The following is an 18139-nucleotide window of genomic DNA, read 5'->3' on the forward strand; positions in this document are numbered from 1 at the left end:
ACAATGGTAGGAGATCCGATCATCCGTATCGCCAAGCTTGCCTTCCACGCCAAGGAAAGTCCCTTCCGGACACGGGACGGAGTCTTCAATCTTGTATCTTCATAGTCCAGGAGTCCGGCTAAAGGCATAGTTCGGCTATCCGAACACCCCCTAATCCAGGACTCCCTCAGGGGACTTGCTTGTATCTCCTACTGGATTGATACCTTGGTTCTTAACTGAGGGAAATACTTATCTCTACTTTGCTGTATCACCCTTTCTTCTTCAAAGGAAAAAACCAACGCAAGCTCAAGAAGTAGCAGTAGCCCGCCATCCAGAGCCGCCGTTCCCGTATCTGATGCCGAACCACATACCGATGCCACAACGTGTAGTCACCACTAGCCAGGACAGGAAGCAAGCACCTCCCCCCGACCCACGAGACCCCACCACGCCTGTAGAACCATAGAGAGGCTAAAGCCGGCGCACCGGCTGCCCAGCAAGGACGCCCCAGGCCACGCACGAAGGCCGCGTGCCGTCGGCGAATTGCTGACAAGCACCACCGGTGGGGGCATCGACCGATACCCCATCACATTTAGCAACTCCAGATCTGGAGAGGGGGCCGTCCAGCCGCCCAGATAGCCTCGACGTGCCAGTCATCGTCGCCTCCCACACCCTCATGACGCGTCAACCACGAACGCCACCAGCCGTTAGGCCGCCAGCTGATCACCATCGCGAAGACTGCACACCTGCGGGGGCATGCACCACCTGTCCACCAGCGCCCCAACCCGCCGAAACGAAGCCAACTAGCCAAGACGCCATCGGACGGGAGCCAACATCCCATGTAGAGAGGCCGCCCTCGCCCCGTGCCACCGGTGGGCAAAGTAGCCCCCCTCCCCCCGACGCCTAGCCTGTCGCGCCACCGCCATGTGGCCGCTCCATCACCATGCAACCGTGCCACGAACCGCCTTGCCCTGGGTCAACGAAGCACCCCCGATCCAGACACATCGGCCCGCGCAAAGGCCGCTGGGAGGGGAAATGAGAAGGCCTCACCGGCGCCGGCTAGGCCTCGCCCGGCCGCACCCTGGCGGCGGCGAGGGAGGAGGAGGGGATGGAGCAGGAAGCTGGCTGCGACGCGCTAGGTTTCCTCCCCGTCGCCTTGCAGGGGTGACACAGGAGGGTGGGGGAAAGTCCGTAACAATCCTCGCTCTTGAGTAATACTCCCTCTGTAAACAAATATATGACACTGATTTCCCTGAAAGAAAGACCGGTAACAAAAAAAAAAAATGAGCACGTGTATGCAGTTCCCGCTCAACCTTATCTTCACCGCCGCATACTCCCTCTTCCTTCTCGCAAACAAAGCTCAGCGGAGACGACTGGGAGTAGAGAGCTTCAGACGAGGAGATGGCCTGCTGGTTGGGGGCAGCCTACAGAGTGGCGGCAGCGGGGGTCTTGCGGTCTGAGCGGCAACGATTCAGCCTTCCTCGAGCGCCGACGGCGGCAAAGAGGGCCAGCTTCTTGGAGCAGCAACTAGAGGAAGCAGCCGGCAGCGCTCGCGCTGTACAAGGTTAGCGACGACGAGGCCCTCTTCATACCCTCTCTTTCTCTAACGACAAGGCGACTTGGACGCTCCCTTCTTGTCCAGGATGGATGTATTTAATTGTTCTGCAGTTACACAGGTTCCTATTGGGGACGAATAATTGTGTTTCGACTAAAATTTCTTAAACAGATGCCCCGCATGTTTGCAATATTCTGATATGTCTTGATAATGCTATTTACTGATACAAATTGATGTTACTTTCAGTAGGGGACATTTGCGAAATTTAGTTTTTGAATTGCAACAGTTAATAGTTTGAACATCGAATGCTTTTTCACAAGAAGTTTCTAGTGTATTTCTGCAGTCCTATTTTTGTTATCCAAGATTATGTAACTGCCTGCACGCGCATCCACTTTGTGCACCTTGCAAAATGTTTCTTACATTGTGAGTTACTACTGCAGGGTGTGTGGCTAGCCCAACTACTGCTAAGGTGATAGATAACCAAATGGAGAGTGAAGTCGCAATGGGCTACACGATGACTCAAATCTGTGATAGGTTTATTGAGTTCTTCATGCATGAGAAGCCAGAAACAAAGGACTGGAGAAAAATATTGGTTTTCAGAGAGGAGTGGCAAAGATACAGACCGCACTTCTACAAGCGTTGCCAAGTGTGTATAGATGTGGAAACTGACACTTCTGTGAAGCAAAAGTTGATTGTACTCGCTAGAAAAGTAAAGAAGGTATGCTCTTTTTTTAACACAGCAAAAATAGTCTTTATTGTACTCGCTAGAAAAGTAAAGAAGGTATGCTCTTTCTTTAACAGAGCAAAAATAGTCTCTTTTTTTGCAAGAGCAAAAATAGTCTTTATGGCCGGCCTCAACTATGAGCCAACTATGTTCTTATTTGATTTATGCATGCATCCTTGCCAATTTAAGTCTGCTTTGAAAAACATTATATTCCTCGAGATAATTGTTTAGCCATCAATTTTGGAAACATCATATATTTGGATTACATAATGATATTGTTAGGTAGGTGCGCCATAGTCAATCAAGAGAAGGGTTCATGTGCATTGTAGTTTTCTGAACCCTCTTGTTTGCAATTAATTTTGTTAGATCGATGATGAAATAGAGACGCACATGGAACTCTTCACAGAGCTCAGAGAGAATCCCACTGATATCAACGCTATTGTCGCAAGACGACGAAAGGATTTTACTGGGGACTTCTTCCGCAATCTCAATTTTCTTGTAAATGCTTACAACGGCCTTGATGAGCGAGATGGTAACTTTCTACCTTAACAGTTCTTGGCTCACGAACTGTATTTATTTTATTGTATTCTTATAATTTGAATATTGAGCCAACCAGTCACTAACACATATAAAGATATACAATATTATAGAGATTACTGAAACAGACCCACCAATGGGTTTTATGTCGTTCTTGAGAACTTGCAGCACGACCTCTGTTTTAAACAGTCAGAAAAGTAAATGAAAAAGGACCTGATGATGCATTTATTTATTAGAAGCTATGGCTACATTAAGTCTATTTCTAATGCTTTGGCTGGTCATTTAATTCATCCAGTCAATCTATTCTACCGAGAATGTGTGTCATGTATATCATTTTGTTGTTCTGTGAACAGATGATGAACTGTGTCTACTTCACTTCAGTTCTAGTCACATTATCATCATGGTCTTATTTTTCTTATCTGCGCTTATTTTGTTGTTGCCCAAATTATGCAGCAATTGCCAGGCTTGGGGCCAAGTGTCTATCTGCAATTCATGCATATGATTGCACACTCCAGCAGTTGGACATTGATTCTGCTCAATCAAAGTTTGATGATATATTGAATTCTTCTTCACTAGATGATGCGTGTGACAAGATAAAAGGATTAGCTAAGGCTAAAGAACTTGACTCATCTTTAGTTCTTCTGATTAATAGAGCCTGGGCTGCTGCAAAAGACTCTAAAACTATGAAGAACAAGGTTGGTCTAAGTGAAAAATTAACATTTTTGTGCAAGTTATCTATGTTTAATAATGATTTCATGCTACATATATATACTTGCCAACCAAAGCTGTGTGAACACAATATGAATCACTTTAATCCATCAGGCATTATGCTGATTTTCCCACTATTTGCCACCCTACATCATTGAGGCAAGTAATATAGCTTGTTATTTATGCTTGAAAGTAGCGAGACGGTAAGTAATAAAACACTAGTACTATCTTATTTATGTTCATGAAAGATAAAAAATAGCACTTCTGCCTATACTTCCGCCACGTTTACATTTTAAGAAGTTAATGGATACATGACATTTACCTTCTCGTTGAGTTCTTCAATTTCCTAAAATTTGTTGAAGTATATCTGGATTGCCCAACCTTCTCCATCACTGTAGACTTTTGGTACTACTGGTTCGTGCATGAAACTTAATATGGTATCAAAGCCAAGAAGTCTTCGTTTCAAGTCTCGGTTTTCAGCATTGAAAAAAAAGCTTGCCCTCTTTCTTTCCATGTTTAGGCCTTATCGAGCCCCACGTGGGAGGGGGTGTTGAAGTATATGTGCATTGCCTAACCTTGAATGACACTTAATAAAACTAGATGATTCCCCGGTGTTCCTGCGGAAACACTGAGAGACATGTAGCTATGAAATATTGTTATTGTACCACAATGAAAATTGTGTCAAGTTAACAACTTAATAGCTTGAGGAATTTTGACAATAAATTAAATTAAATTCTTTAATGACAAATACATGTCAGATTAATATGTGCTATTCCTCTCTTTCATTTTCTTAGACCCATCTCGAAAAAATCTTGAAGCAATGTAGAGTTTTCCAAGAAAATTTGCTTCAGTATTTGGGAATAAAGGATGCGCCATCCAATACTTCTATAATTGCAATGTCATGACTCACGGCAGGGACGAAGCTAGAAAAAATAATTAATGGGGTCAGCTTTACATTAATGGTGTCAACTTCACAAATTAGCAAGGATTTGTGTTAATTTAGTGAAGTATTTTCAAAATCCGCTGGTGTCAGCTGATACTAGTGGTAATACTTGAGCTTCGTCCCTGGCTCACGGTCTACATAATTTGCTTCTCATACACAATAACGTCATAAGATTTCCAAATTTGTATTAGTCGCATTCTCCTTTTGATCACATATTAGATTTGCCGGATTACTAAGATGTTTGTATGAATTTAAGAACTGGTTTTGTTACATATCAACTTTATGAGCTTAGTATTTATCTGTTATAGTTATTGTTGTTATGTTTTTGACTAAGCAACATTTACAAAATATTATTAGCCAAAACGTGCAGAGAATGTTTGTTTACACTCATTGTGTGGCATAGGTCAAGGATATAATGTATCATATTTATACAACTGCAAAGGAAAGCCTCAAAATCATCTCACCTCCAGAGATGAAACTTCTGAAGTACCTACTGAATATTGAAGATCCCGAAGAGAGATTTGCTGCTCTCGCGTCTGCTTTCTCTCCAGGAGATGAGCACGAAGTCAAGGATGAAGATGCTCTTTACACGTAAGTAACTATTTAGGAAGATATTTATGTAAAAGTTCATCGATTCATTGGCTGGATCATCATTATTTTTTTGAAGGAAGGCAAAAGGCTTTGCCTTTACATTAATTAAGTAGGGGAAGAAACAAGGTTCAGTACAGACCTCTCACTGAGCACACCGGCGAGAGGGAAAACCCACTGAAGAGAAACTCATAGAGAGCCTGTACCCAAACACCATCGAGAAACAGGAAACCTGAAAATCCTCATGGGAATTACTCCCGGTATCATGAAGCTCAAATGCTTTGCGCCAGCCTTTTGTCATAGGCATGACTCTTCCATGAGTTGCGACAGAATGGTCGGGTCTCGACATGGCGGAACGACACGAGCATTCCACTCATTCCAAATCTGCCCAGAGATCAACATGGCAAGGGTCCCTATGCCCCGTTGCGCCGTATTGCTTGGCCGAAAAGCCCACCACTCTTTAGCCGATGGGGAAGTATGCCAACCTTTGGGGTGAATGTCATGGATGCCTAGCCAGGAAAGCGCCAACTTCCATATTCCGACAGTGAATCTGCAACATCATTTTGTCCATGCAGTATAATATGTTCGCCTATTTATTGCGTCGGATGCATCTAGTTTTTCTTGTCCATTTGTTATGTCACAAGTATTTGAGTTGATTGGAGTAGCCAATTGGAAATGTTGATTCTATGACTTCAAAATAAGGATTCATTGGCCTTAGCATGCTCCACTGAACTACTTACTAAATACTGACATGTAAGCATTGAGCTGACTTGTCTAATTTCCACCCCCATAAAAAATGTTGCCATGGGGATGTATGAAGTTGATAGAAACTTTTTAATATCTTCAGACTGAACTATTGTCTATCAAATTTTAATTTGAGAGTTATATTTACGGAAACCACACTTCATAATTCTTGCCTAATTAGTCATTGTTCAGGATTGAATGAGAGCTACATTGTACCTTTGGGTTCCTGCTTATCCAGAAAAAGATGAGGATTTGACAATGAATGCTAAATGGGCCAGGATAATATTATGTTGACCCCATGTTGATGCATTAAATATGCATATGACAGAAATAATGCAAGGAATTTAATTACATGAAAAATACTGGAGCATGTATGTTGTTACGTCTTGAACTAGGCACCACAAACTGCTCGGGTGCCAATGTTTTGTTACAATAAATGTTAGTTCATGTAATTTTAAGGTGCTTATCATAATCTCTATGCATTTTACCCAGACCTGCTAATTAGACATCATTGTTTATGCAGAACTCCCAACGAACTCCACAAGTGGATCAAAATGGTGCTAGATTCGTACCATCTCAACAAGGAGGAGACGGATTTCATGGATGCCAGAAGGATGAGCGACCCGGTTATCATCCAGCGATTGATTCTTCTCAAAGAGACGGTCGAGGAAGAATACATGAAGCAATACATAAACCCTGAGGACCAAGAATCAGAGGACAGGGAAGAACAAGAATTTTGAGCCTGTAACACCCATGAATCGGTGATGTTTGTAGAAGATCAGATGTTTTGTAGGTTGCCAGGACTAGTGTTGGTCTTATGAAGTTACAGCCTTACAGAGAGATAGTTAGGTAGGTGCCCTGTAGCAAGGTAAGGTTTAGCTAGAACTTATGGTTTTTTAGTACACTGATTACATGTTCGTATGCGATACAAGCAATAGCAATCTTCGGTGCATGCAGTCAATATTTCATCATCGATCTTTTAGAGCAAGTGTGTCATCAGAAATTATTGCTGTGAACATTGCTGGTTCGACTGGTGTGGTTACTACTAGGTGGTTGAAGTTTGATTTGCATTTAGACTAACAAAATAAAATCACATTATCTGACATAAAAATGACTGGTTTGTATACCACTTGAAAGTTGAAACCACATTATCTGGCATAAAAACGACACACACAACTAGAATTAATCTGGTAAAATCTGAATCTTAGAATTGGTGGACGCTTGATACAAATTACTTTTACAGTTGGAATCTGATGTTAGGTGCTCATCATACATATGCATGCGAGCCAAATATCAGAGTGAGATTAAGGCAGCAATGCCACCCAGATTCGGGTGGGTTCGTTCACAGCAATATCAACCCTCCTTAGCCATGACCCAAATATGCGAAATACTACGGAGCGGGGTGACATTAAAGGCTGAAAACATAACTTGTCATGTAACATGTACCAGACAACAACCAAAAAAGAGATGTTGAATGGGACATGGAGTTCATGAGCTCGAGCTCACATGCACCCTACAGTAAAATCCGAAAATAATTTTTTGGCAACAAACAATGGTACATGCGTGGAAAATTTCGTGATGGAGTGGCATTCATGGAGGTCTGAAAAAAATGATGCTTAAAAAAATGATGCTCCAAAAGACTGTTTTGAAGCATTTTGGAGAATCGATTATGTTTTTCCCTAGACCTCCATGAATGTCGTTCGATTGCAAAAATCTGAACACATGTGAAACAGACATCAATTTTTGTTTTTTTAATTTTACTGTAGCAAAGGGTGGATGTGAGCTCGTGCTCACAAGAGCACTTTCATGTTGAATGGTCTCTTGGTCATAATAGGAGCAGCACCGAGTATCCCCTTGTCACATTCTTGACTAATTTTTTTTTGAGGTAAAGCAAATCTTTATAGATTAACGGTGTCCAGATAAATCACCTGTGACACAAACAGCCACTTGGGACGGTACATTTGAGTTCCAACTCATACTATCATTAGGTAAACACATACGACTAATAACTGCTAACTCATGGGCTACCGAGTTGGCCTCACGTCGGCAATAGCTGACTCTTTGGTGCGAGAACCACATCTTAAGCTGGAATTTGATGTCCTCAATGACGACAGCGTAGGGAGAGGAATCCACCTTGCGAAGATCCAAAGCTTCAGCCAGCAGCTGGCAGTCCGTTTCAAAGGTCACCCGGAGTGCACCAAGCTCACTTGCGACTGTAATGGCTGCACTCATGGCAGTGACCTCAGCCCCAAATGCATCGAATACATTTTCATGACGACCTACATGGGCCGTAATCACATGCCCAACGGATTCACGTACCACCAACCCCCAACCCCCAAACGAGTTTCCGGGCTGGAATGAGTCATCTATATTAATCTTGAGCATTTCTTCAGTTGGCGGCTGCCATTTTAGATGAGTAGGCTTACCTTTCTTCAGGGAAAAGTACTCAAGATACTCTAGAGCATTGCAGTGGGTACGACCCATGACTTCTTGTGCATCGACAACCAGCTCTCCCTCCCTTATCTTATTTCTTTATTCCACCAGTGCCACCAGAAGATAATGATCAACATTCTTTTATTTTCATCTAGCTCCCACAGCTTGTCCAGCATTACATGCACGTCTGGGATTCCCTCCAACGCCTCTCGCTCCTTCTCCAGGCCCAGCCCCCTCTAGACTTATTTGACCGCTTTGCACTTGATAAACAGATGGCCTCCATCTTCTGTTACCCGGCCACGGAAAAAGCATTTGTTGGTCTTTAATTTCAGTCCCCGTTTCTCCAAATTAGTACACATCGCTAAGGCTTCGTGTTTCATTCTCCATATGAACATCCGAAGTTTCTTTGGGCATGAGAGTTTCCAAATGCGCTTCCAAGCATCATCTCCATGTCTATCAAACTGGCCAGCCACCTCTAAACTACAGCCCGGACTCCCGGTCCTTGCGTACTTAGCCAGTTGGGATTGCAACTTATACGCACTTCTCACTGAATGTATACCTTTACCATCATAGTGCCATGCTATGAAATCTTCTACTCCTTCTCTCAACGCTATCTGCAGAATGTGACGGGCATCCTTCGGCTAAAAGGTGTCTCGGACCATTGCTTCATCCCATCCACCCGTGATTGGGCACATCAACTCACTTACATGGGTTATAAGGTGTGATCCTTTCGGAGTAATCACCTGTCGCGACCAAGCCCGTTGGATCCACGGGCCAGTCCAGATTTTGACGTTTGTACCATCACCAATCCTCCATATGTATCCTTGTTTAATCAGCTCCAGACCTTGCAAAATGCTCCTCCAAGAATAAGAAATCCCCTCCCTCGGTTCAGCTTCCAACAAATGACAGTGAGGGAAATACCTAGCCTTTAGGACCTTTGCACAGAGACTGTCCTGATTTTGGAAGAGACACCATCCCTGCCTGGATAGCATTGCATGATTGAAGTTATGCATATCTCGGAAACCAAGTCCTCCTTTAGCTTTCGGCAGTGTCAGTTTGTCCCAACTGATCCAATGCAAAGTGTTTTCCTTGTCATGTTGGCTCCACCAGAATTTTCCAAGCAAACTATTAATTTCTGAACACAAGGATTTGGTTAAATCGAAGCATGACATTGCATAAGTTGGAATGGCATGTGCAACTCCCTTTACCGGTCCTTCTTTGCTCTCTTTAGCCAGTAACCTCTCCTGCCAGCCGTATACTCTCCCGCAGATACTACCTTTGACATAAGCAAATGTTTTCCTCCTTGATCTGTCTACATGCACCGGAAGACCAAGGTATCATTCGTTCCAGTTTTTGCTATTGATCTGTAAGGCATTCTTGACTGACTCTTTTGCCTCCTTCGGGGTGTTCAGACTGAACATGATGGCCGATTTCTCCACGTTAATACACTGCCCTGAGCGGTCCTCATACAGAGCCACAACATCATGCAGCGCGGCCTCCTCCTCTTGGTTCGCCTTCAACAAAAGCATGGAATCATCAGAAAAGAGAAGGTGAGACACACTAGGAGCAGCTATACATATTTTGACCCCGGTGATACTTTTCTTCTCCTCCGCCTCATTTAGCAGTGCAGATAATCCTTCCGCGCAAATGACAAACAAGTATGGCGACAACGGGTCTCCTTGCCGCAGGCCTCTGGAAGGACTGAATTGTTTCGTTCGTGTACTGTTAACCTTTATCTCGTAGAGCATAGTAGTTACACATTTCATAACTAGCTTCACCCATGGCCTGCTGAACCCAAGCTTGGTCATCATAGCCTCTAAGAAACTCCACTCGGCCCGGTCGTACGCCTTGCTCATGTCCGCCTTTACTGCAGCATATCCTTCCTTACCATTCCTCTTGTTCATCAAGTAGTGTGAGACCTCATAGGCAATCAACACATTATCCGTGATCAATCTGTCGGGTACAAACACACTTTGATTATCTGAAATGATCTTCGGTAGCACCAATTTGAGCCTGTTAGCTAGGACTTTGGAGACCAGCTTGTATATTACGTTGCACATTCTAATTGGCCGAAGATATTTGATCCTGTTCGGGTTATGAACTTTGGGTATAAGAACCACAAGGGTATCGTTCCAGCCTTCGGGGATATCACCACCATTTAGAACATCCATGACCTCCTCAACCACTTTGTCTCCCATTAAATCCCAATGGCGCTTGAAGACGACGGAGGGCGTGCTGTCCAGCCCCGTGGCCTTGAGATCTCCAATATGATCCAATGCGGCCTTTATTTCTTCCCTTGTGAACTCTGCATTAAGGATCGAATGCATGGTGGTGGTGACGCGCGGTTTCACCTTTTCAATGAGTTCAGGTGTTCGCTCCCCGCGCAAGATGTAAAGAGGTCCTGAAAGAAAGAGCACGCATAGTTAGTTAACTCCTCTTCCTTCTTCACTACTACCCCATCCTCCCTCCCGAGCTCCTTTATCCTATTAGCTTTCTTCCTCGCCGTCGCCACTAACTTCAGATAGCCCGTGTTTCTATTTCCATCCCTCAGCTACCACACATGAGCCCTTTGTTTATAATGAGTATGCTTCTTTTCTTCTAACTCCTCCACCAGCCGCCTCAATCCAGCTTCCTCTATAATTTTCTCCTGTGACACAGGCTCAAGAATGCATCTTTCCAAGTCTCGGCGTGCCTTTTTCAACCGGCCTTCAGCTCTCCCACAGCCTCCTTATTCCACTTGGTCAGTTCTCCCGCCACTGATCGCAAAGTTTGTGCTACTCCTTCATTTTCCCCTCTCCTGCTCTCATTCCAGGCCTCTCGAATCACATTAGTGCAACCTTCCTCTTGCAAACAGCGTGCTTCAAATCTGAATCCTGAGTCTCCCCTACTCCAATTACTCTCCGTACCCTCTGTACAGACTATGACTGGCCAATGATCAGAATGCCGCGGCTCTCCATTGACAACTACAAACCTAGGGAATTTCTCACACCATTGCTCGTTCGCAGTCGCCCTATCCAACCGTTCACAAATGTATGTTTGCAGCTCCTTACCATGGTTCCTCCAGGTGTATATGTCACCCTCGAACCCAATGTCCTGCAGCTCGCATCTGTTCAATGCCTCCCTAAAGCCGTCCATGCAGTGTTGTGGCCGGACCGCACCGCCTTCCTCCTCTGTACTCGAAAGTATTTCATTAAAGTCCCCTAGGCACAACCATGGCCTGGTATCTTGATGTTGTTGTTTCAATAAACCAAGAGTTCTCCATGTTTCCTTCTTCCTCGCCACCTCAGATTCACCATAAACCCCTATAAGACGCCACTGTGAACCATCTCCTTCTGTTATATCAACGTCAATATGCCTTCTTCCATAGGATCTTAACGCCACATCCACACCTCTCCTCCAGAATAAGGCCACCCCTCTACTTCTCCCATCTGCCTTCCATGCAGTCATGTTAACTAAGCCAAGCATCCACCGAAACCGATCCAACTCCTTCTCCGTCATCCTCGTCTCACAAAGAAATAAAAATGTTGGGTTCCTCCACTCTTCCCAACTCGAGAAGAGACCGAACTGCCAGGCCATTCCCGAGCCCCCGGCAGTTCCAATTGATTATTTTCATTGCGCCCAGCGGGACTGCTCCTGCAGCCCAGCCGATATGCTAGCATGGTTGGTGTCGTTTTCCTCCCCTGCATTTACCCCTACTGACGCGCCCATCACCCCTCCCTTCTCCTTCTCTCCCTCTCCCTCCTTTTCCTCACCATCCACACGTCCTTTCTTCGCCCGGTTAATTTCATCGACCTCCATCTCCCCTTCATCCCTCTTTCCCGCGACCGGTAGCTGCTCTATTGATGTTTTCTCCACACTATTTGCAACTCCCGGTTTCCTTTTAAATTTACCTCCAGCTTTCCCCTTTTGCGCATGCCCATGCACGTGGTTCCCTTGGCCAGTCTGCTCTATGATCCTTTGTTTCTACTCATATCAGCCTTACCAGTACATGTGTCTCCCCTGCCGGCTCCAGCACTCCTTTCTCCCCCATTCTGCACTCCCTTTGGATCAGAGATGTTTCCAGTGTTAAACTCCAGTCTCTGTAGTTTTACTGTTATCCGAGGCCTTCTCCTCTGCATTTTTCTTCTCCAGTGGACTTGTAACTTCATCGTCATCTCCACCCTCCTTACGCCTCCGGCTTCCTGGATTTCTACCTTCCTTGCGCCAAGTCGGCGCATCACTGCCCGCAGAACCACGTCCTCTACCCAGATTGTAGTTCCTCCTATCCCCATAATCAGATGTTCCACTCCCCCCTCGACCCCAGCTCCAGCTCCTACTCCCGCTATTTCCTCTTCCATCTCCCCATCTTCCCTTCCCTCCATCATCTATTCTCTTCATCGTCTCATGTACTTGCAGCCAAGGGCCAAACTGGTGGGCGTCACCCTTTGGGTTTTTTTTCACGCATTCCTTCTCGCCACGGCCAATTATACCACAGGTGTAGCAAAAATCCGGCATGTGTTCATATTCAAACCTGCACCAAAGGACCTTTTTCTTTTTCTTGGTCTATACGAGCCAACCATATCTGCATCCCCTTGACCATCCTCCTCTCTGTCTAGCAAGAAGCCCCTCATCAATAGTTGTTGGATGTTTAGTATCACCTTGATCCGTAAGAACTTGCCAACTGCTTTCCCATCAGGCCCAACATCCACATCCACCACTTCATGGAAATCCTTTCCTATTAGTTCGCCAGTTGCCCTATTCATCGAGCCGAGCGGGAGCCCAAAAACCCGAACCCACATAGGGATCAGATTGAACACATGTGAAACACACATCAATTTTTTTTAATTTTACTGTAGCAAAGGGTGGATGTGAGCTCGTGCTCACAAGAGCACTTTCATGTTGAATGGTCTCTTGGTCATAATAGGAGCATCACCGAGTATCCCCTTGTCACATTCGTTTGACTAAATTTTCTTTTACTCACAAGAGCACTTTTGTGTTGAATGGTTTCTTGTTCATAATAGGAGCAACACCGAGTATCCCCTTGCCACATTTGTTTGACTAAATTCACCTTTCCGGCGAGCCAGATGCCAGTCATTGGAAATTAACTACAAATGGTAGTTTTTCGGTGAAATCCATGTATTTGGACCTGATTGATGTTGGGCCGTTATGTACCTCTAATCATATCTCGAAGATTAAGGTTCCACTTAGAATTAAAAAAATATGTGGTTTGTCCAGAAGGGCGTGATTTTAATGAAAGATAATCTGATTAAGCGCAGATGGGTAGGTAGTTCAAGATGTTGTTTCTGTAATCAGAACGAGACAATTAAACACCTCTTTCTCGACTGTCCGCTGGCCAAACTTCTATGGCATACTATTCATATAGCTTTTAATACCAGTCCACCACATAGTACGAACACGTTATTTGAGACATGGCTTAATGGAGTGAAAACAAACTCAGCATGTCATATTCGGATAGGAACATGTGCACTATTTTGGGCTATATGGAATTGCATAAATGATATGATATTTAATGAGAAAAAATTTACCAACTTTTTATAGGTTATTTACATAGCCACAACATGGATGCCTATGTGGTTGTTACTCACACCTGCGGAGTACAGGGAGCTTTTGATTACTGGGTGCAACCGTTGGAAGACGGCAGCACGAGTTATCTTTAACCGATTTGGATGACGGCTAACTAATAGGTTAGGTGTTTAGTCATCGTAGCTTGTTACTTTTTCTGACGGATGTGGCTCTTTTTTTAGCCTTTTGTAGGGCTCTATTTCTGAGATCATGTTTTGTTTTGCACTTCTGTTAGACATGCTTTGGTTAACAATATGGCTGCATGCATCCTCCGATGCAGAGGCCGGGGTATCCTATTTTTCAAAAGAAAAATCTTTGTGGTATAACTTCTCGACAAATAAACCAAAGGCGAACTTTTATGTTCAAGGTAATTTAAGGTGCCATAATCTTCTGGAACTAAACTTGGCCCATGTATCCATTAACGCTGAATACATCGAGTGCACGGAAGAAAGGCCAGAAGTGTCAAAATCCCATTTAAAAGGCCATGGTCTGCAGTTACCTGCACATTTGCAACCTTCTAGACTATCTCACTCGTCTGCCAAATGCTGACAAATGAGAGCCCTACGAAAGTCCACATGTGTTATGGCGCTGCTAGAAGGCGCGAGAGGGCCGGCCGGGGGCCTTTTTTGCCCACGGGCGGGCAAGAGAGAAGGGATTTCCTTCTTAATTCTTGCTGGATTAGATTGATACATCTCCTCTCTTTATATAGAGAGATTTACTTGACTCCCAAGCAAGGCTTACTTGACCTCTAAGCAAGCGACCCTTATCTCTAATTAACCCTAAGACTAACGGGCTATACCGCCAAGCCAGGCCATTAGGCCCATTACGTACTCTAACACTACACCCCACCTGGACATGCAACTTGTCCTCGAGCTTCAGCCTAACCAACTTATAACCATGACTCGACGCAACACAGACCTAACACCTAAAAACAAGCCTTTTACATCTCGGCTTGTTTTATTACTCTCAACTTGATGGACTGGGATGATTTATTTTGGACCTCTTAACAAAAAGAGAATACCATCCGCACGTCGGGCGTGCACATGTACAGCCACCTGGATCCCATGGACACCATCTGGACAAAAGGAGTGCATGGGTATGGCCACCTGGAAGTGGTTGCAAAAGCGACCAGCAGATGTGCCCTCGCGGCGGCCGGCGGAATGCAGTGGTGCTACGCGGTGCGCTCCTGTCATTGACACCCTGCCTTCTTCCCGCCGGACGGTTGTTGGCCTGCACCGCACAAAGAAGAGTGGAGGGCTTGCGATGGAGAATGACAAGGAAGGGTGCGCCCCCAACCACCGATGTCACAGACTTTGAGGTCGCTGCCCGCGGGGAAAACAAAATGCCCAAGATCCGTGGTGCAGCGGATGAGATCGAGGTCCTTTGTGCAGTGAAGCGCAGCTGGGAGGAGCGGCAGCTGCAGACCACGCATCTCCCGCACACGCCGACGCACTAGGAGGCCGCGCGCAGCAGCCTGCAGCCTCACCGCCGCCGACACGTGGCGGGTAGTGATCCAGGCCAGAAGCGGTGACGGCGACGGCGGGAACTTGATCTGCTGGATGGGGACGCCCTGGGGAAGCGGTAATGGCGACGACGGGAACTTGATCTGGTGGATCGGGACTCCCGCCGGCACGGTCGATGCGGGGCCGGAGCTTACCGGCAGTGGCTGCTGCAGCAGAGTGCCGGGCGCAACGGAGGCCGCCAGGAGCGGTGGCTGCCACTGTAGCCAGGGCGGGGCGGTGGTGGCGGTGGATGGCAGCTGCAGCGGCCCGGCGAGCGCGGCGGGGACGCCCTGGGGCAGCGACAGGGGCTGCTGCGGCAGAGCACCGGGCGCGGCGGAGGCCGCCAGGAGTGGCGACTGGCACTGCAGCCAGGGCACGGCGGTGGATGGCAGCTGCAGCGGCCCGGCGAGCGCGGTGGAGGCCGCCTGGTGCAGCGGCTGCCATGGCAGCCACGGCGGCGCAGTGGCGGTGATGGGCGGTGCAGCCGGGTGCAGCCCGTAGGACCCGGCCAAGAACAAGCGGATCTCCTGGACCGCCTGGGTTAGGTCCCGCAGCGCCCTGGACACCTCCTCCGAGGTGAGGACGGCGGGGGCGGGCACAATGGAGGATCCCGGCGCGGGCAGGAGCGGGGCGACTGTGGTGGTCGCCGGAGGCGACGAGGTGACCGGCAGCGGAAGAGACGGGTCGGGCGGCGGTGAAGACATGAACGAACCGAAGCTAGCTGATACCAAATTGTTATGGCGCAGCTAGAAGGAGGGCGCAAGAGGGCCGGTCGGGGGCCTTTTTGCCCATGGCCGGACAAGAGGGAAGGGATTTCCTTCTTAATTCTTGCTTAATTAGATTGATACATCTCCTCTCTTTATATAGAGAGGTTTACTTGACTCCCAAGCAAGGCTTACTTGACCCCTAAGCAAGCAACCCTCATCTCTAATTGGCGGATCTAGGATTTGAAGTCAGGGTGGTCCTTCTAAATTTTTTTGACATCAAAGACATATGAATGTTCTTAACTAATTAATAATCCCACATAGAAATCATGTATGCTTATATCTTCATAGCATGTCTACGAAAGCAGTGTCCATGGCCCTCTTCATTCTTCAATAGTTTTGCAATAATAACTTTCTTTTATCAAACATAATGACATAATTGAACACCAATGATGTGCAAAATTATTTGTACTATGTGGTTGTCGATTCGTGTTCTGGACAGTGGATAGCACAACAAAGAACAAACTCTAAATCAATTGGGGATTTGGCAGTGGGCGACCTCAAATCTGACGACCACCAGAGTGCTGGAGACCTGAGATGTGCTCCGAGCACCGGGAGGCCAAGGGCAAGGCCACAACCTGTAGGGGTGGGGTGGGGGGGACGTGGGTCGCGGGGAATCGGCGAGGCAGACGTGGGTCGCGGGGAAGCGGCGAGGCAGGCGGGGACGGAGGCGGCTGAGCATCATGGACGGGAAGGCTCGATGTGGTGTAGACGTGAAGTGGTGGCTGCGTGCGTTGTTGCTTGTTGGGTCAAGTATGATTGGGCTTTTCTTTTTCTCTCTGGCCCATCTCTAACTGCATATGTATAAAGGCTGGACCAAAATTCCAGGGTGGACCGCGGCCCACCCTGGCCACCCTGTAGCTCCGCCCCTACCTAAGACTAACGGGCTATACCGCCAGCCCAGGCCATTAGGCCCATTACGTACTCTAACAACATGTAGGTTCCATACTTCAATAATTGTAGAAACAGTGATATTCTTGTGACAAACAATATTAAATAACCGGAGGTATGGTGGCTCCATTTTTGACGGTTTCCCGTGGCCTTTTTGCCTAGTTAACTCAAGGTTTCGCCCGTTTTAGCCTTTCCACTAATGACTACATGCTGAAAATAGAGAAACTTGTTTCATTACTTGTTTTTCAAGAAGAAACTCTTTTGGAAGGAATTGGAGCTATATTCGGTACATGTAGGAGAAGATGGACAACTTCCAATTGGAAAGATCTTCATACTGTGCATCCAAAGGAGAAGACCGTGTATGGTACGAGCATTGCCGCTCGAATGGCGTTGCCCCCAACGGAGAGAGGAGAGATAATGAAGGGGGAGAAAATATGGGTTTGTGATGGAGTCAGAGGATGAGTTGGCGGCGTTCATGGACATCCATACTCCCCCAAAACTCCCCTAGATTTGAGCTAGTTTGTGGAATTTCGGACGCCTAGACCATTCCATGAATATTTGGATGGCTAAACTTAAAGTGTGTTGACCCTCTGGTCCAGAGAATTTTGTGACCCGCACTGAAGTTTCCCTTAGGGGCTAAATTTCGTGTTTTGACCCTTTTCTGAAACTTGATTGAGATCTGACCCTGCTTTGTAAATTTTTGGGATCTGACCCATTTGCTATCGCCAGGGTCCATGATGGTAGGGTATAATAGCCTACCGCCAAGGTCCCTGGTGGTAGGGTTGCACACCCTACCGGGGAATTTTCCTAAGTATGAAACATAGTGCATGCTTGCACCTACCCCGGGCACCTTGGTGGTAGGGTTGTATAGGCTACCGCTAGCCTGTTTGGCGGTAGTGATGTCCCTGGCGGTAGGCTGTTATACCCTACCGCCATGGACCCTGGTGGTAGCAAGAGGGCCAGATTTTAATTTTTTTACAAAGTGGGGTCATATCTTGATTAACTTTTAGAAAATGGTCAAAACACAAAATTTTGCCGCCCTTAGGTGAATGGCCATGTGAGCTAGTCTACCATGAACCATTTGTCAAGTAGTTCATCAAATGTTATTTTAACTAACATTCTTACATACCATCACACAAGAGTATATTCTTTGATCACTTGTCAATCCCTCATGGGCATTTATCCTTCACTCTTAATTGAATAAAAGCAAGC

The 18139-nt window shown here is 46.2% G+C and overlaps 1 protein-coding gene across 1 annotated transcript; it reads left to right on the forward strand.

Moving 5' to 3' along the window:
- The first annotated feature begins 776 nt into the window (after positions 1-776).
- Positions 777-6757, forward strand: LOC125508844 (uncharacterized protein At4g37920). The gene is made up of 6 exons (XM_048673638.1): positions 777-1540; positions 1972-2249; positions 2622-2787; positions 3246-3487; positions 4847-5034; positions 6299-6757. The coding sequence occupies exons 1-6, from the start codon at positions 1378-1380 to the stop codon at positions 6513-6515; spliced, it is 1254 nt and encodes a 417-aa protein (XP_048529595.1). The 5' UTR covers positions 777-1377; the 3' UTR covers positions 6516-6757.
- The last annotated feature ends 11382 nt before the right edge of the window (positions 6758-18139 follow it).

This window comes from Triticum urartu, chromosome 5, assembly GCF_003073215.2.
Source record: "Triticum urartu cultivar G1812 chromosome 5, Tu2.1, whole genome shotgun sequence".
In the NCBI taxonomy this organism is placed as follows: domain Eukaryota; kingdom Viridiplantae; phylum Streptophyta; class Magnoliopsida; order Poales; family Poaceae; genus Triticum; species Triticum urartu.